Raw genomic sequence first — 19230 nt, 5'->3', positions numbered from 1 at the left:
CTTGTCCGGCAGGAAGGAAGAAACATCGCAGCCTGGAACAGAGCGCCGGCTGATCCTGCGCGGAGGAGATCTCGCAGTATGTAGCGATCCCGCGATTTTCGCTACGGATCGGATCGACTTTTCTTCCTCGGAAATCATCGTTAAGGAGAACAGATTCGATCGTACAAGCCTCAGCTCGGTTATCCGACTAGCCGATCAATTTGCAGCCTCGTGAGCAGGGGTTTTAATCCAACGCCATTTTATCACGTGCACAAGCCGTGCACGCGGTTTCAGCGTTGCATGTATAGGTACTGTAACGCGAAACGCGAATGTCGACTTTTTCGAAACAAATTAGGGCAATTTCATCAAACGATGATGATTGGCACGAGCCGATACACTTATATGGGATAGAGTGTGAACCGCAGATTACATATATTTATACCCGCCAGGCACCGATGCGGATCAGGGGACTATGAAGAGGGAGACTGTCAATGTCATATTCTCGGTGTTCATGTCGCCACCGCGAGTTTTCGACTCTCGATGCACTCGAATCTCCAGGAAAACCGAGAATGCTACTTCCATTCTGTGACTGTGATGCACAACCTGCAGGGAATGATACCAGGAATCCTGGAATGTGTAATACGTTTCGACACATTGGTATCAATGCAACCAGTCGTGATCCCTGTGAGGTCTTACTCGTCAATGACGCCCGCCTATCGCAACTCATTCTATAATTATAGAATATGGATTATAAAATGTCGCCCTGTGTTGGGTTAGTATACTGATCGACACTTCACCTCGTGCAGATGTAGTCGGTACGGTCTACCGACATAATGGTCCTGCGAACGACCGGCCGAACAGTTTTTCTCAAAAGCAAATCTACGAGCATTCGAGGAAATGTCAACCGAACAAAAGGGTGCAATAAGTTTTCGGCAAACTATAAAATTGCGCAAACTAACGGTGTTTTCTGGACGAGGTTTTTCCCGCTGAACTCGCCCGTCGCGCTATGATTCCCTCTATAAAACCCAATGGCACTTAATGAAATTTGGAGCGCTGGTTCTCGGAATCATTTATTAATTGTGGCTTTCACAACGTAGATAGAAGAACACTGTCGTCAGACCTTCTATTTGGAATGTTTATCAAAATACGAGAAACTGGAACGGACCGCCGCGCGTAGACTCGGCGTGGCATAGAGATCACCTTACTCCGCTTTCCATTTATATACGATAACGATGCCTTAATAATCGCATGGTCATACTTTGCGGGTATATATGGTATATTTCTACCGACCATACATCATTGTATCACCGAAAATTATTCTACCCTGTCGTTCTTTACCTGCAGTAAATGTCCAGATCATATCCATATCCCATGACCTATATATGCTCCCAAGCAAAAGGTTTGACACATATCGGAATATTCTTTTCTTCCTGTTATGACATGCCTTATGCCCTGACGTCGATGCCGCAAGCAATTAGTGAAAAAGCCACGTCCTGAAATACGTTAAATTACAGTTCCATTATTTATGAAGCTGAAGCTAGCAACCAGAGTTGGCAGCCATACGTGTTAAACTTTTGGAGATAGAAAAATGCAGTTCAGTTTCATCCTCATTGTTCTGCAAAAGTATTGGGGGTTCGAGGTATTTCGCAAAATTTTAATTTTCGGACTTCATTAGGTACCTTATTCGAACGAACATTAGGACGCTTGGCTGCTATAAGTTTCAGCCTGTCCCATTATTCAGGTACCTTGAGACATCCAAATCCTGATGTCTACCTGTACCCGAACCTGCGGAATGACGATGGGGCGCGCCCCCGCCCCTTGTACCTATACACCCTTAATCGCGGACCTAGGTAAATCGTTTCTCCCTTCCTCTTCCATCCGCACCCTTACGTCCAACAGATACGCACCACACGGGATTTTTCATGCGGTGCATTGCACGTAGAAGGTGCGGGAAAAGAAGAAGGGCTTCCCATGTACCGAGGGCGAAGCGATCCTTCTTTGTGATTGGTCGCGGGCTAGCCCATCGAGCGGGGAGGGAGGAAAGGAAGGTGTGGGGGAGGGGAGAAGGTCTCGACGAAGGAGGGAAGGAAAGAGAAGCGGAGATGGTGAAGGGGAAAGAGTGCGTGGCGTCGCTTCAGGAGGGGAACGAGGCGAGTCTGGGGGGAGAGGAGAGAAGGGAAGAGAATGAAACGAAACGGAACAGGCGAGGAGGCCGCGAGCGGCGAGGGTCTGAACTGAAACGGGAAGGCAAGGTTACATGATCAGGAAACGTTCGAAGGGTGACGCGAAATGTTTTACCCTTCCAACCGACGGGCTGAAACTTTTCCACGAGCTGCATCGTGTGTCAATTACTTGCCTGCACTTGGTGATTTCAGCCCGCAGCCCCCTCCACCACATTTCTCACTTTATTCTCGATCCCTCTCTCTCTCTCTCTCTCTCTCTCTATCTTGTTCTCTGTCGATGCTCGTCGTGTCGTTGCCGACGTCGCGTACCGTCGCTACGCTTTGGGTGGACTCGCAGCCGCCGCGTGCGGATGTATATACCTATATATATATATATATACATATACACATATATACCTGTGAATATATGTATACATGTATACCTATATACCAACATTTCTCTCTTTCTCGTTTTCTCTATGCCTTCTCCTGCTCCTGTTCCTGCTCCTGCTCCTGCGGCTGTTGCTGCAGCCACACACGATAAGTACGTTCGTTCTGTGCCTGTATGTGCGTGTATACGATGAATAATGTACCGTGTGTGTCGGGTGTACGGTATACTTAAGATACCTACACTAGATATACTACTCTCCGTATACGTATACACATATACGTAGGCACAAGTGCGTGTGTATAATATTTTAGGCATAGTTGGTGGGAGGAAGGGGGCGAGAAGGTCCCTTGGCGAACGAACGTTGTGGAGCAGGGCGGAGGCTCGGTCCCTTTACCAATATTATTCCCCTCCGCCCTTCTCCGTTTCATATACGAGTACATGGTGTACGTGTACGACCACATCGGCGCCTTGGCTCTCCCTCTTCCCCACCCATTTTTCCCCTCTCTGCTACTCGCCCAATATATAACACGATACACAGAGAGAGATGAAGAGAGGGAAAGAGAGATAAAGTGAGAAAAGAGGCATTACGTATCGGTATGGATGGCAACAGTACGTGAAATGAGATGAGGGTACGTAGCCAGAGGCTTGAATACGTTGCTCTCGCGAAATATGCGTGTACAAAGGTATGCGTACGCATATGTCCATGTACGCCCGTGTACATATATGTGACCACCGCATACGACTACCGAATTTTGATGTATCATTGCAAATTAGAGTGATGAATTTGCCTGTGCACTGGGTATGCGTACAAACACGCATGCAGATAGGGATACAGATATAAGTTTACTTCAAAGTGACGTGTGAAAGAGTGCATCGCGTACGTTTTCCTCGAAGCGCAAAAGCGATAGGTAGGTACGTACATACGCAGAAGTTACTTCTGGTGTTTCGACGATCACTGCATATCCGTACGTGCATTATAATGACGTGTGAGAAGTATTCGTAAGGGTAACAAGATCGAAAAACAACTCTTAACGTGCGTTGTTGTAGATGGTGGATTATACAATTTATACAATAATAAAATGCCTACCGTCTACGTACCTATAATGCATGTGTACAAAATCTTTGTAATCTTTAATACTCATACGTTTTGGGGTGACAATATTCAAGCTTTGATTCTAAAAAGAAGATGAGGGAAGGAGCAATGAGATGATATATCTCTCGTTCGAACAAAGCATTCACCCGTATCTCGCAATTCTCATCTTCTCTTCCTCTCTTCGTACTCCTCTCCTCGGAAGATAGAATAGTATAACAATGGGAGAACAGAGGAGAACCGCAAGACGCGGGTGACTTCGGACTCTCCGTTTTATCCGCACGGCAGAGCGTGGTACAGCGCTCCATATATATATACCTAGCATATATATACCTAGTACGGTATACATAGAAGAACGAGAGAACGAGTGGAGTCGCTGGTAGATATCTCGAGTCCCCCGGATCTCTATCCACTCTCTTCGCCAGTCTATCTCTCCTCCTCTCTCCCCCTCGCTCCTCTCTCTCTCCGTCTCTCGCGGTGTTCTTCTTTCATTTTTTTTTTTTTGTTCATTCTCCCTCGTTCTCTCCCTTCTCTCGCCGCGCCCTTCGTTACTTCTTTTAATTCCCGGCTCCCTTCATTCGCCGTACCCCCAGGAAGAAGCGCTGCCGATGGACAGGGGACGGGAATAAAGGGGGCCGCGCATCCCACGCGTGTGCGTGTTCTCTACCATCATCACCCCCCGCCCCCGTCCGTCCATTACGTCTACCCGCACACGCTCGTGATGAGCCGCGTTAGCTTGAGAGAGCATGAGAGAGCGAGAAAGCGAGAGAGAGAAAGAGAAAGAGAGTAATGGTTGGTCGGAGAGTGAGAGTATAGTGATCGCAAACGTGAACGGTGCTGCCGAAGCCCGGGAGGTAGGCCAGAGTCCGTCAGGGGAGGTACGGAAAACACGACTGGGGGGGGTCGTCGAGAGAGCCGAGAAGGGTGGTAAATAATAGACGTAAGGGGAGCGAAGGGCACGGCGCGCGGCGATGCGCCGAGGAGGCGAGGGGCCGAGGGGAAACCACCACCACCACCAGAAGAGAGAGACTCTCCCTCGTTTGGTTTAGTTTGGCGCGAGACGTCCTGGTGATCGGTTGTGCGTTAACCTCTCCGCGCCACGTTTACATCGTGAGTCGCCCTCCTCTCCCACTCTCTTCCGCCAACCCTCGCTCTCCCCCCCCCCCCCGCCCCCCTCACCGCGGCGCCCCTCATCAAGGCTATTCCGACGACCGAAGTTCGGGTTTTTAACGCTTCGTGCAGCATGGCGCTGACTGTACCGCTGTTCAAGATTCTCCGTGGATCGCCGCAACTGCCTATGGATATACGTGGACACGACTACCAACACTGATATCGCCGTTGCTCCTGCTAGTCGGCTGCCCTGTCGCTCGGCGGTGACTGGATTATTCTCTGTGGATCTTTATATGCATTGTTTTCTCATGCCGTGCTGTACGTAACCGCGATACAAATAATTATCAGTTTTTAGTATCCTCGACGATTTCAATGACTTCGTCGTTCCGACTCTTTGTAACGATTTAAAAGTTATCATTCGACACATGTTCAACTCTGTGTGTGATGGCGTTGCTTCTTACGAACCTGCGTCTCATACGTACAAACATACATCCATACACCTACACTCGGTATACAGAGATATGCCGCATTTAGGTATACACATAATCTCCCTCTGCAAATCGTTGCCTGCTCTCCACCCTGTCGAGTTCAGGCAATTTTCATGCACTTTCCTCACAGCTCTTGCGTACTTGTACGAATCTGTTTGTTTCGTTGACATTATAGCTGCATGTGTGCATGAGCGTGTGTGTGCTTGTGTGGGACGCATCGCATATTCGTAAGTTCAGACCTCCTACTGGAGTTAGCGAGTGAGTGTTGAAGAGAGAGAGAGAGAGAGAGAGAGAGAGAGAGAGAGAGAGAGAGAGAGAGAGAGAGAGAGAGAGAGAGAGTGAGTGAGTGAGTGAGTTAGACAGTGAGAGGGAGAGAAAGAGAGAGAACAAGTAGGCTGCTGCATATCGCGAGTACACAAAGAGAGGAGGGGAACGAAACTCTCCCAATAACACGGAGAGTTTTTAAACCATATACTGTACATTCATTTTCCTCCATGGTATGTATGTATGTATATGTGCATGTACAGTCGGTATAGTTATGTTTACGTTGCGCCAGGGATCTACCGATATTTAATAGGTACGTACATACCTATGCGGAATAGACCTTAAACGACTATTGATGCTTCTCATTCTCGTTTCTTTCTCTCCACGACTGACTGCATGCGGGATATGGAAAAATTAATGATTGTACTGAGATTGATTTCGTTTTCCGGCCGAAAAACATGTTCCGTTGTAGATTGTTGCTTGGTTTAAAAAAAATGGATTATACCAACGTATGCATATACACGGGCATGCAAGTCGGGAAAAACGCTATACTCGCGTACAACGTGAAATTGAAAATCGGAAAACTGCATGACTGTATTCTCGACTATACCTACGTACTCGACGATGGAAGGGAAGGTAGTGAAAGGGAATGGAGGGAAGGACGGAACGGCAGGGTAGGACAGGGGGGGCTTCTCGCTACCTGAGAGTCCTTTATGAAAGTGGGGTAACCTAAACCTAAACCTAAACACATGCTATGTTGGGTACCGCCTGAGCTCCGGTGCATAGCAGCAATGTGTCGTACGTAATATGATTGTAGCAGGAGAGAAAAAAAAATTCACTCATCACGTACCGCGATGAAAAATATCATAAAATATTCCGATCGTCTACACGAGACCTTCAGTCCTTACCGACGGCCGGTGACACCGCTAAGCTCAATTGACGCATGAAATAAAACTAAGGGAACGAAAACGAAAGTCCCAAATTGCGGACGATCCTTGGTAGGCCCATAAAAATCGATTATATATATATCTATATATGTATATACGAGCTACACGAAGTATCATTTTCCATTGACTTGCGATTGTTGCAAACAAAATGTAATGAAACTCGTATCCTCCGAAAATGTGAAAACTTTTGAACAATGCAGCATGTTTGTTTCTCTTTATGTTTCAGTAGCCTGGGATTATGTTCAAGCAGTAAAACAATAGAAGGCGAAAGGGAGAAGGGAGATAGAGAAGAAAAAAAAGTAAAACTGAGTTGTAAATATGGCGGGTATGGGAAGGAGAACGTATCTTCGAGATGTGAACCCCTATTTGATATGTCCTCTCTGCAGAGGATACCTTGTAGATGCCACTACTGTCGTTGAATGCCTTCATTCGTGTGAGTATAATACATCCCTGATACAACTTATTATTCACATTTGTTTAGACACTTTAACGATTTAGCATTCGCCAACGACACGTGTTGCGTTTTCGAAGTTAGTTTCTTTTCTCTCTTCTTTTTATATTGTTGTAACACACATTTTATGTCGAAAACAGCTTAATCAATAAGCCCATGTATAGGTACATGATATACGCAATATATGTTGCGTCAAAGCATTATTAGGAGTGAAACTTAATTTCGAAAGAAACAAGACTTAAGAGAGACAGGAAAAAGAGCGTTAAAGAATGAAAACGTATTATTTGATTCCACTTCCTGGGTATGGGATAATCAATCTCTGTGTTACTGATTATAAAATTATATACATACCTCACCTTCAAACACTCAAAATCAGACGTCACTGGTGTTACGGTGAATTTCTTTCCTGGTGAAAACAATTTCTAAAATATTCTACGAATTTTTAGAGAAATTGAAACAATTCGTATTATTTCGTATAAAATTCGAAATATACATATCTTTTCATAAAGGATTGTTAATCTTTTTTCAAAATTATCAGTTACTGCAGTTTTTTTATTGAAAAAATACAAACTTTCATAAGAATCTACAAGGTTTTATGAAAACCCGCATATTTACAATTTTTTACGGGAACAATTTTTTTTTTACAAAATTGTACGAAATGTTCCAATTTTTTTAAAAATTTGTAGAAAATCGTAGAAATCGTTTTCACTAGGGTTGTTATTATGGCAGTACAATATTATATACGTATGTATCTATGTATGTATATATATTGTAACAACGGGGGAAATTAAGAAAGGTCTAAGAGAATCAAAGAGTTCTCTGTGCGATTTAAGCGAACGCCGAGCCAAAGAAGTCTCACGAACAAGGAATATTTTAGAAAGAAAATGGATGTATTTGGTCACGAAGATCGCTTTTTAAAGTCTAGAGACTGACGGTTTTTACAATAATATTTGTTGACCAGCAACCCTATTCATTTTATGACATATGAAAGCTACAGTCAAAGATGACTACTAGATCACTAAAAAGACGATAACACGGGTGATTGATGAATTCACCCTTTATAACATTACTCCCCCTCGAGGAAAGAGTCGTCCCGACTCGTATAAAACGAAACAATTGTAAAAGTGTTCTAGTAGCAGGTGCTCGTAGATGGGCTATGGCCCTAGTTTTTATTTAAAAACATCTGGAATTCGCTAACGGTCTCAAGGGAAACCATAGAAACCCTTGAGCAGATGCCCGAGCACTAAATTCAAAACCCCAAAAATCATTATGTTCAGTGTTTTTCACAAAGGTGAGTGTAAAGGGTAAGTTGATGAGTTCTTCATGAGATTCCTTGGCCGAAGACACATTGGAACATTGGAACACCTCGAAGAAGGAACTCGAGAACAGATCGCGCCATGATGCTTCGGAAGGGCAGGAGACAGAAGGGATCCCAGAGGAAGAGATTTTCTGGCGTTCAAAGTTCTTGCGGGGATCAAGACAAGGACAGGTGAACCGGCCCCGGGATTTCCTCCGGACACAGCACACCCTAGAGTTGGAGGACAAATTGAGAGGAAGCGGATGATTCCCAATTCGCTAAGCAAATTTGGGGGGAAAATACGCGATTGATTGGATTTATAACTCATTCAATAGAAAGAAAAGGAACGATCTTATCTGAATATCCGGAGAACCCAGGCTAAGACCGGACAAATAGCACAGCTGGCGGTATCATCGGCAACAGGTAAAGGCGGCAGATTCGTCGGGAAAAATCTATAAAAACTCAAAGAAACTGACATATTGGTTAGAAAAATAAGAGAGGATCGATCAATCGCTCACGACTTCATCCAAGCGCAGAACCGAAGCACTCTTCAAGCCAAAGAAATCGATGTATCAAAATTTCCCGTATCGAACAACATCGAACTAACCTTAACCTGTCAATGAACTTTCTAACCTTCAGAGAGCTACAAAAACGCCGCCCTTGACTGATAAGGAGCTCAGCGATCCAGATGAACGACTTTGGATTTGGTACGAGGGGAACGTCTAATTCTGAAAACAACATCGTTAATCCGATCAACAATAAAATAAGGACCTTCCCAATTACTCTGGAATTCGGGACAATGCCCTTGTTGTCGACGAGGTTGAAATAACCAAACGGAATCTCCCTTTTTAAATTTTAAATTTCTAGATCTGATGTCATAACGATCCTTAGTCTTATCGGAGGCCATACGAATTCTTTCCCTAGCAAATTCATGAACCTCGTCCAATTTTTGACGGAAAACCGAATTAAAAATCACCTGGGACGAAGCCACGGAAGGATTGACGCCCTTTTCTAAATCTAACGGAAGTCGAAGATCCCGACCTGTCAACATCATAGCTGGAGAAAAACCGGTAGTGTCGTGAATTGCAGAGCGATACGATAAAAGAAATAAGGGAATCCACTCATCCCAATCTTTCTGATCCTGATCAACGAAAGAAGAAAGATAACGAAGAAGCGTCCTATTCAATCTTTCTATCATTCCATTAGACTGCGGATGCTAAGCGGTGGTACGAGTTTTTCTAATCCCTAAAATTTGAAGGAACTCCTTCATCAAATTCGACTCAAAATTTCGACCCTGATCTGTGTGTAATTCTAGAGGAGCTCCGTAACGATAAACGAATTCACGAACGAAAGCTCGAGCAACGGTGCTAGCTTCTTGATTCGGAATTGGGACTACTTCTAACCACTTTGTAAAATAATCTGCTATCACCTGGGCATACCGATATCCTGACCTAGAAGGAGGAAGAAGGCCTAGGATATCCATTGCGACTCTTTCAAATGGAGCTCCTACGTTATATATTTGAAGAGAACTCTTCCCTTTTTCACGAGGTCCTTTCTTGGCTAAACAAACCGTTCAATTTCTGCACCAATTTTCAACGTCAGCTCGGCAGTGAGCCCAAAAATACCTTTCTCTGATCCTACCTAAAGTCTTATTAGAAGCGAAATGGCCACCGACAGGTGAATCATGAAAGCTTGACAAAATCTCGGCTATCTTTTCTCTAGGAACCAGAAGCTGCAAACGTACCGACCTGGAGTCAGGTGATTCCCATTTCCTATAAAGCAACTGATCGAGGAGAAACAAGGAGTCCCACTGCGCCCAGTAAATTTTCAAAGACTGACTCATAGAAGATACTTCTTCCCACTGAGGCCAGACTCCTCAGGATTTCCAATTCCGAACTAGGAGGAGATCTGAATCTTTCTCCTGGGCGATGATCCAGTCTTCTTTATTTTCAACGAGAGAAATTTGACGAACGTTAAGCGAGGGATCTTTCTGTTTATTTAAACGAGAGCACCGTTTTGCAATCGTCCCCGCACGGACGACGAGAAAGTGCATCAGCATTACCATGCAGAACTCCGGGACGGTGTTTAATTTCGAAGTCATATTGACCTAACCTCTCCAACCATCGAGCTACTTGGCCTTCAGGTGATTTGAACGAAAGAAGCCAAGTTAAGGAAGCATTGTCTGTCCGAATCAAAAATTTCCTTCCATAAAGATAATGATGGAAATGGCAAATAGATTTTACCATCGCTAATAATTCCCTACGGGTAACACAATAATTGCGTTCCGGTTTAGACAAGACCAGACTGAAATAACTAATAACGCGCTCTTGGTTATCCTGAATTTGAGATAAAACCCCACCTATACCACAGAGAGAAGCGTCAGAATCTACGATGAATTGAGAATCGGTGATGGGATAAGCTAATATCGGCGACGAAGTTAATAATTTTTTAAGGAGAACAAAGGCTCCTTCGCATTCGGAAGTCCAATCAAAAACAACTTTAATTCCTGTAAGAGCATGGAGGGGTCTCGCTATAGAAGCAAAGCCCTTAACGAAACGTCTGTAATAAGTACAAAGTCCTAAGAAACTTTGAATCTTTTCTTTTGAATCGGGACGAGGCCAGTTCGAGACCTTTTCTATTTTAGAAGGATCTGTCTTAACACCTTCCGCTGAAACGACGTGTCCGAGAAAAGTTACTTCCTTTTTGAAAAAATGACTTTTTTTGGGACTCATTTTTAAACCAGCTTGGAATAAACGACTAAAAACCTGCTTAAGATTTTCCAATTCTTCATCAGAAGTCTTACCGAACACGATAATGTCATCAAGATAAACTAAACAAATCTTGCCAATCAGACCTTGAAGGGCGAGTTCCATCGCTCTTTCGAAGGTAGCTGGAGCATTACAAAGGCCAAAAGGCATAACTTCAAATTGCCAAAGTCCACCTAACCCTGTGACAAAAGCTGTTTTCTCTTTGTCTAACGGATTCATTTCGACTTGCCAATAACCGCTCTGTAAATCTATCGTAGAGAACCAACTGGCACCAGATATTAAATCAAGGGTATCTCCTATCTGAGGAAGCGAATATGCATCTTTCTTGGTGACGTCGTTCAACTTCCTATAATCTATACAAAACCTCTTGGAACCATCTTTTTTATTGACTAAGACAATGGGAGAAGCCCACGGACTCGAAGACGGCTCAATAACATCTGCTGTTCTCATATCGTCTACTAATTTTTCAACTTCCCTGCGACCGTTTAAAAGAAGCCGTCTAGCTGCCTGTTTAATCGGAGCGTTATTCCCTACATCTATCGAATGCTTAGCGATGATACATCTCGCGATGTCGGCTGAGTCTTTAGCGAAAGTCTCTTTAAAATCGTTAAAAAGGCAAACGAGACTGTTAGTCTGAGCGATATCTAAATCTTGAGAAGACCTAGTAAAGAGTTCCGTGAGATAAGAAGGAACAACTAAAGAGTTCGAAATATGTTCTAAAACGCGCAAATACGAGAGGGTTTCTTTCTGTTGAGAAGAGTTAATATACCTAGACGTTTCGAGGTTGATTTTACGGTAACCAGAACATAGAGTCGAATCCCCGGTAGAAATGACGCAGTTGTGAGCGGAAAGAAAATCTACGCATAAAATGCCTTCATCTTCTGTATCAGCTACTAGAACTTCATGTGGGGATTGAAGACAATTCGCTACTGTTACCTGCACGACCATCTTACCTACGACAGGGGTAGTTGCTCCGGTAGCAGTGCGAATAGACACAGAAGGATTAATTGAAGCAAGAGACGAAATCATATCAGGACGAACAACGGAAATTTCGGCTCCGGTATCTATCACCCACAAACAACCTGGTCCGTTAACGGAACCTTTAGCATACATGCGGGTACGACGCAGGCCTCTTACCACGAACTGTGAAGCAATAGGGCTAAGGAACTTGGCAGAAACCGATGATAACCGCCCTTTCGAAACATCGGTAGCTAGTTTCCTGAATTCTGAGGAACAGAAGGTTACGCTGCCCAAACCGGATTAGAGGGTGCTCTCTTGGAGGCATTATTGCGCCACGAATCTTCCGCAGTCTTCAACTGACGGTCGAGTTTGAAACAATTCTTCGCGATATGTCCCCTTACGCCGCAAAACTGGCACTCTGAGACAGGCCGATTGGAGTTTAATCTATTGTGGTAACGAGAGAAATCATTATTTTTCCTTCCTGGAAGAGAATCTGAGCTAGGTTGATTGACTGAAGGACGGGACGAAGAATTTTCTGAAGGTTCAGCTTGGTTTAATCGATGAAGTTGACGCGAACGTAAATTCTCCTCGTTTATGGCTTCTAATTCTAAGGCCTTAATAATTGCTTCATGTAGGGAAGTTGGAGCTGCGAGCCTCAGATGATACCGAAGCTCCGGATTCCGAATCGCATTAATGAATTTCGCGCGAGCTATCTGATCTCTAGCTTTTTCTGCACAATCAGTAAGGGAGTGTCGAGCGAGACGTTCGATGTCATTTCCGAGAGAGGCTAAATCTTCCTTGGGTCCTTGACGTCTATTTTCAAACTGAGTGAGATAAAGTTTGGAAAGATGTTCTTCGCCAAACCGAAGTTTAAGAGCCGCACAAATGCTGTCGAAATTTTCAGAATCCGAATCTGAAAGCGATCCAAAAACTACCAAGGCCGGACGGGACAGAGGCTGTCAAATTAGCTGCTTTCTGGGACGGACTCCAACCATTAACTTTACTTATCACGTTGAACTGACGTTCGTATAGACTCCAAGCAGACGAACAGTTCATACGAACCGGGCTTCAAATTCGATTGTTTCGAGGGCAACTCTACAATACTGGCGGCAGGTACAGAGACCTGATTGAGTCCGAACGACCTATGAGTCTGCGGAGAGAGAAGATTGACAGTACCGCGCGATTTTAAAAAGGCCAAGAACTTTGACTGAATATCCACGCTAGGATGAGACGACGCGCCAGGAGGCTTAACTACTTCTGAAATATCAAGTGACGGAACATTGTGGCATTGCGGAAAAGAGCTAACCTGAGCTTGTCGCGAGACATGAGTAGGTGGAAAATTATTAGCAACAGGGAAAATTTCGCCTCCCTCATAAATGGCGTCAGACTTTAATTGATCCGGAATTGAATGAATGAAGGTCCTCCTTGCTGGGACTGGGACTGAAGGAAGAGAAGTCCTACTACCTGGGGACGGGATTGGGCGAATTGGGAGTTCCTGCGGCCGCTCCTGTAGCCTCTGCACACCTTGCAGGATCCCAATCAGCGCCTGGGACACGATTTCCTGTTGTTGACGTTGTTGGGAGAGGAGTTCGTGCAGAAGATTCTGCTGTTCTTGTCGCTGCTGTTGCTGCTGTTGCTGATGTTGTTGTTGCTGCTGTATCTGTCGCATCAGCAAATCTTGATTTCCTTGGATGAGCTCTGTCAAGAGAGGTAGTTAGTTGGGCCTGGGGCTGAACCTCAGCTTCCGAACGAGGAGAAGTGGGAGGAAACGCCGGTTCAGGAGAGCGCTGGCTCGACGAAACGCGTCCGGCAGCTCTTCGCTCCGCGCGTGATGCTCTCGTCAGAGGAGATCTTTGCATTTTTTTGTATACTTCTTTTCACTCAAAATCCACTCAAATGGCACAGAAGAGATCCCGCATCTGACACCAATGTAACAACGGGGGGAAATTAAGAAAGGTCTAAGAGAATCAAAGAGTTCTCTGTGCGATTTAAGCGAACGCTGAGCCAAAGAAGTCTCACGAACAAGGAATATTTTAGAAAGAAAATAGATGTATTTGGTCACGAAGATCGCTTTTTAAAGTCTAGAGACTGACGGTTTTTACAATAATATTTGTTGACCAGCAACCCTATTCATTTTATGACATATGAAAGCTACAGTCAAAGATGACTACTAGATCACTAAAAAGACGATAACACGGGTGATTGATGATTTCTCCCTTTATAACAATATATATGTACATATACATTATGCGGGTTAGTCGTACACATGACGACACCTTTTCACCGACGGCACATAGTTACATACCTATAGCTGCCGACTACCACGGAGGTCCTAAACGGCAAAACTAATAAACTGTCCTCTCTTGGAAGTCCATTGCCGGAATGCGTTGGTCTCTAAACAAACCTGGTTGCGGGCGTTTTATTTTGCCTCCTATATTTTTTGCCTTTTCGAATCCCCGATGAACAGTGTGTTCCATCGTTTTCTTTCAATTCATCTCTTTTCTCTCGTTACTGACCATTCATTTTTATGTTCTAGAAGTGAACAGTGCGCGTGTTTGAAAGACAATCTTGCATGAATGCTTTGTTTTTTTTATATATAGTTTCCAATATTTTAATACGAAATTTACTATTTTCAGTCTGTAGAAGCTGCATACTAAAGCATTTGAGTGCAGAAGCTCATTGTCCAACGTGCAATCATGTCCTCAATAATGCCAAACCCGATATCAAGTAAGCATAAAAGAGACTGACAATGAGAATTATATTTGTATAAAAAATAAACATAACTACTTATGGTGGACACTATTAAATTAGTATCTTTTATTTACAGGGCTGACAAGGCATTACAGGACATCGTCTATAAATTGGTACCCGGACTTTATCACAAAGAAATGCGGAGAAGACGGGAATTCTATAAGAAACACCCTGAGCACGGTAATCTTTATTATTGTGCAATTATCTTTAGTCAAAGTTGCGATGAATTATTTTTACCGTGTGAAACAGTGTTTTTTTTTTTCTTATTATTTCACTTTGTTTACATCATTTGGCCGTCTTGATGTGTTTTATTAAAGTTTTCTTTATTTTGCCGCGAATTTTGAACAGCCGATTCGGCCACGCCAGAACAAAGAGGCGAGGACGTTAGTGGGAGATTGATTTTTGCCCCCGAAGATGCAGTAAGCTTGAGTCTGGAGTACTTGCCACCCGGTGCCGACCCCTTGACCTTGGGGCCGACGACCAACGATGTGGATTCCATACATCGCAATATAAATAATAACAACAACAACAACGATAACGCCAATAGAAGATATCTCCAGTGTCCAGCGCTGGTAACAATCGCGCATTTGAAGAAATTCTTGGCTCTCAAGTACAGTGTTGACTTAACTCGATACACCATAGAAGTTTGCCATCGAACTGCTCCTCTGCCTGAACACTGGACCCTCATGGACGTCGCCTATATGTATGCGTGGAAAAGGGTGAGTCATACAAGGGCCAATTACATTTTCAATCGTCATTTGGTGTATTCAGTTTATTGCTGGATTGAATTTTCATTAACGCAATAAGAGTTTCTTATAATTGTATGGTTTTGATATCGTATAATCGGATTATAGTTTCCTAGACTAGAGTACAGGAGTCCAATCTCTAAGGCGGAGAGGCAGAAAAGGCGTCCGCAAAACCCCGAGATTTAATAGTGCACGGTTTTATCACCAGCGTTGCTCCGGACGTTCTGGTCCTATAAATATAGTAATACAGTGATATAGTGACCAAAATTATAATAATTATAATAAACCTAAATATGTGCGGCAACTTCGGTCCAGAGTAACGACAGCGCCGCTGTAGCGGAACCCTTATTTCTCATGATTTCGCGGACACATCTTCAATACAGAGATTGGACTCCTGTACTTTAGTCTCCATGCTTCCATTAATTACATGTAATCGATTCTCATTTTCAGAATGCACCGATGAGATTTTTCTATCGCATCGCGCAAGAAGAACCCCGGCTGGAGGCTCCGCCTTACGATCGACCATCGACTCCAGGCCTTGGGGCAAGTTTACCTCCTGGTGATTCAGCTCCAATTGATACCAATGATATCAAACATGAGAAAGATTCTAAACAAATAGTTGTCGATACGAAAGAAGCACCGCAAGTAAAAAGTCCCATAAAGATATTGAAAAATTCTGAAGGTCGGTACGAGGTTCTAAAAAGTCCTACAACCCGGAATCCTCTCATTCCCACGAGTGGCAATAGTTTGGAACAAAAAAATCTTAGTCCCGAATTCAGTGTTGTTAGTATCGGCGATGGGCAGAGTTCGAATGGAGTTAAAATTACACTCAAGCAGTGCTTGCCGAATACTCTGTCCTTGAAGAAACCAAAAGTAATCAGTAATGTTATGCTGCGTCGCTGTCCAATAAAAAACGATATTCAAAAGCCTTTAAATATGGAGCAGGTCCAGCGGCAAAGGTCTACGAACCAGGCAAAAACACCGATCACTGGGGATAAAACTGTGACGGGAAAAGAAAAAACAAGTGTAAAAGATGCCGAGATAGAATCGCAACAGGATAAGCAAAAGCGTAAAGTAACTTTTGGTGAAACACCTGCCGTGTCTGCGTTACCTAAAGTCAAACTGAATGGCGACTGTGGAACTGTGACTAACAAGAAACCAGCAGAGCTTACAGAAAAGAAACAGTTCCTTCAGAGCTTTCAACTCGCAGCCAGAGATTCTAAGAATGAAACACCGTTGCTAAAGGACTCGGTAAAAAATGTCGCTCCTAAAGTTGATGTTTATACTTTTCCAAACGAACCTTCTCCACTGCCGGCTGGTGCTGTTAAGAGAAAATGCCCCCCTGGTCTGCCTATATTCGAAGCTAAACGACGAAAACTTCCGTTCCAAAATCAGCCGAAAAAACTTACCGTCAAACCATTGAACAGGCTGAAAACTAGCCAACAATCGCAAATACCGAATTCTACCAGTTCGGGTGTAAATTGCTGTGGGAATCCTGCGGGGACGACGACACCGGCTACGTTGGTAGCTGTGAGCACTGCTTGCGTCAAGTCTGCTAGTCCCAATGTTTACAATAATACTCGAAATTTATTGGATGGCTGCGGACTGAATATTCCGGCTAGCCTTAGTATAACACTGACAGCACCAAAGTCGCCAAGTAGTAGTAACAGCGCTGGAATCGACCCCGGAAACTTGAAGGACAATCAGATGAGCCTGTTGAATAAGGTTAACCCAAGCATTACGTTAAACGATCGATCAGTAGACCCGAGAGTCCTGAAAGCCCTGAAAACGGGCCAGATTCGAATGCCAGCGCCGAGTAAAACAAAGCCGAGAAATCAATCTGATAGGGAAATAAAGATCAGTCCTAAACGAAAAAAGGATCAGGACCAGCTAGGAGAAGATGCTCTAGACCTTAGCGGTGGCAAGAAAATTGACATTCATCCGCTCAGGATCCCCCAGCCAGTTTCAAAGCCCAAAGGTAAATCCGCCGCAGCCGCTACCAGGGAGAATAACACTGCTCTAGGACAGGTCGTCACCCTCGTTGGCGGACAACGGTATTACAGAGCTCCGCCTGGGTCGCTCACACCGGCCGTGCATCGAGTAACTGATATTGCTCCACCCGCGAGTACCCGAACTCCTGTTTACGCTCCGTCTTGTCTTCCTAGCCCCACCGGTAGCAGCAGATCAAGTCTGTCGTCTGTTTTTCCCAGTCTACAGAGCCTGTTTGCTCTTAGCCAAGCGCAAAATAGACAACAGTTACAAATCGAGGCTAGACTTAGGCTGCCCCAAACAGATGGAAATTCCCCTAACAGTCCGAGCAAAAGCCATCTCGCTGCTCAGTGTGCACCCATAAAACCGGCAAGATCTTCTGTCACGTCATTGGCAGTTCCCATTATTAAACAACCGAACAACGCGCCTTTGCCTTGCGAGGGAACGCTGCGTTGACGGTGTTTTCGATTTTTGTTTTTTTTTTCTCTCAGTATCACAAACAATGTTAGTAAAGTGTGAAATTAGTGTAAACTTAATTCTATATGTCTCTCGCGATATATTGGCTACCAAAGACTTGGACATTTTTTTATTGGCTTACTAAACTTCTTTATACCAGACTGAAGCATGCGGCAAAGCGGGTAAATATAACGACGCTGCTGTTTATTTGATAAGAATAATGATCTGACGTTTGCGTTGAAGGCATTAAAAAACAGTTCGAGGATAGGGACGGACTAATATGAATATGAATAGTGAATATTGATTGGTTTATTATTAATTTATTGAACTGAAAAAGTGAAAAAAGTATTTGTAGGATTATGTGAATAGGCTGTTTGAACGGAAAATATTATTTTCGCTGTCTCAATTGTTATTAACGACACTCTTCTCAACTACCAAAGTTCTATCCCTTTGCGAAGTTTTTACGAGTTTTTTGGTGTTTAGCTAACTAAACAAATTTAAAACTGACATATGCGGAAAAATTTTTCTAGTTATGATAAATATATATCAGTATTGTGTCTTGAATCGAAATAGAGTAATTTGTGGCTATTGTTGTTGATATCTTAGTTCTCATTCTATTTCGTTGATTGGTTATTGCATTGAATGATAATATTATCAGTAATAATGATGATTGTAATATTGTTACTCCACGTATATTTATGTGTTTGTATTATATTTTATATAATATTATACTCATGTCTATTAATAATTTTTTTTGTATCGATTATGTATATACTATACATACTATACATACATACTATATAACACAAAGGAGCATTATCTGATGTGATTTGCAAATTAGTTTATAAGGCATGACATTATACATACTATTTTAATACAATCATCGATAACTATGAAAGAGTTATTCATTGAAATTCAACAGTGTCATAAAACTGACACTGCATAGTAATGGGATCAATGTTACGTATACTGCTGCGCTCGATACGTGTATAATATATTGTGTACAAGAGCTTGAATATTCGTGCATAGCGTGAAAGTTTACGCAAAATGCACAATCATCAAATGTTAAATATACTTGAAAATATATCGTACCTTGGCGACAAAGGTGACACGACTGAAAAAACACTTATGTTAAGTACGAGTAGAAGAAGAAAAACAAAACTTTCAAAAGTTTGACGGGGCAATCTATTGGTCTTTGAAGGAAACTATTATTATCGAAAAGTCCATTCATACTGAGTAGGATGACTCGAATCAAAATTGAATTTGTTTGGTTGCACCTTTAGTGGTAGAAACTAAGAGTGCTTTGAATTATGTCACTATTGTTAATTTGTAAATTTTTTTTTGATTAGGTTATTACATAGTTGTGTTTGAGTTCCATCGT

The 19230-nt window shown here is 43.2% G+C and overlaps 1 protein-coding gene and 1 long non-coding RNA gene across 4 annotated transcripts; both read left to right on the top strand.

Moving 5' to 3' along the window:
- The first annotated feature begins 4682 nt into the window (after positions 1 to 4682).
- LOC124179910 (polycomb group protein Psc-like) lies at positions 4683 to 19212 on the top strand. Of its 3 annotated transcripts, none has more exons than XM_046564782.1 (6): positions 4683 to 5050; positions 6661 to 6864; positions 14544 to 14634; positions 14735 to 14838; positions 15007 to 15377; positions 15855 to 19212. In XM_046564782.1, exons 2-6 carry the CDS (start codon positions 6750 to 6752, stop codon positions 17847 to 17849), a joined length of 2676 nt encoding a protein of 891 aa, XP_046420738.1. In that variant the 5' UTR covers positions 4683 to 5050; positions 6661 to 6749; the 3' UTR covers positions 17850 to 19212. The 3 variants fall into 3 exon arrangements, with proteins under 3 accessions (XP_046420738.1, XP_046420737.1, XP_046420739.1); XM_046564781.1 differs by having other exon boundaries at positions 6658 to 6864; XM_046564783.1 differs by lacking the exons at positions 4683 to 5050; positions 6661 to 6864 and adding an exon at positions 10188 to 10322.
- On the top strand, positions 7835 to 10160 carry LOC124179913. The gene is made up of 3 exons (XR_006870172.1): positions 7835 to 9405; positions 9495 to 9788; positions 9902 to 10160. It is a non-coding gene; the product is annotated as an uncharacterized LOC124179913 (long non-coding RNA).
- Positions 19213 to 19230: the final 18 nt, after the last annotated feature.

This window comes from Neodiprion fabricii, chromosome 4 (genome assembly GCF_021155785.1).
Source record: "Neodiprion fabricii isolate iyNeoFabr1 chromosome 4, iyNeoFabr1.1, whole genome shotgun sequence".
NCBI lineage: Eukaryota > Metazoa > Arthropoda > Insecta > Hymenoptera > Diprionidae > Neodiprion > Neodiprion fabricii.
This window is presented reverse-complemented; position numbering and strand designations above follow the sequence as displayed.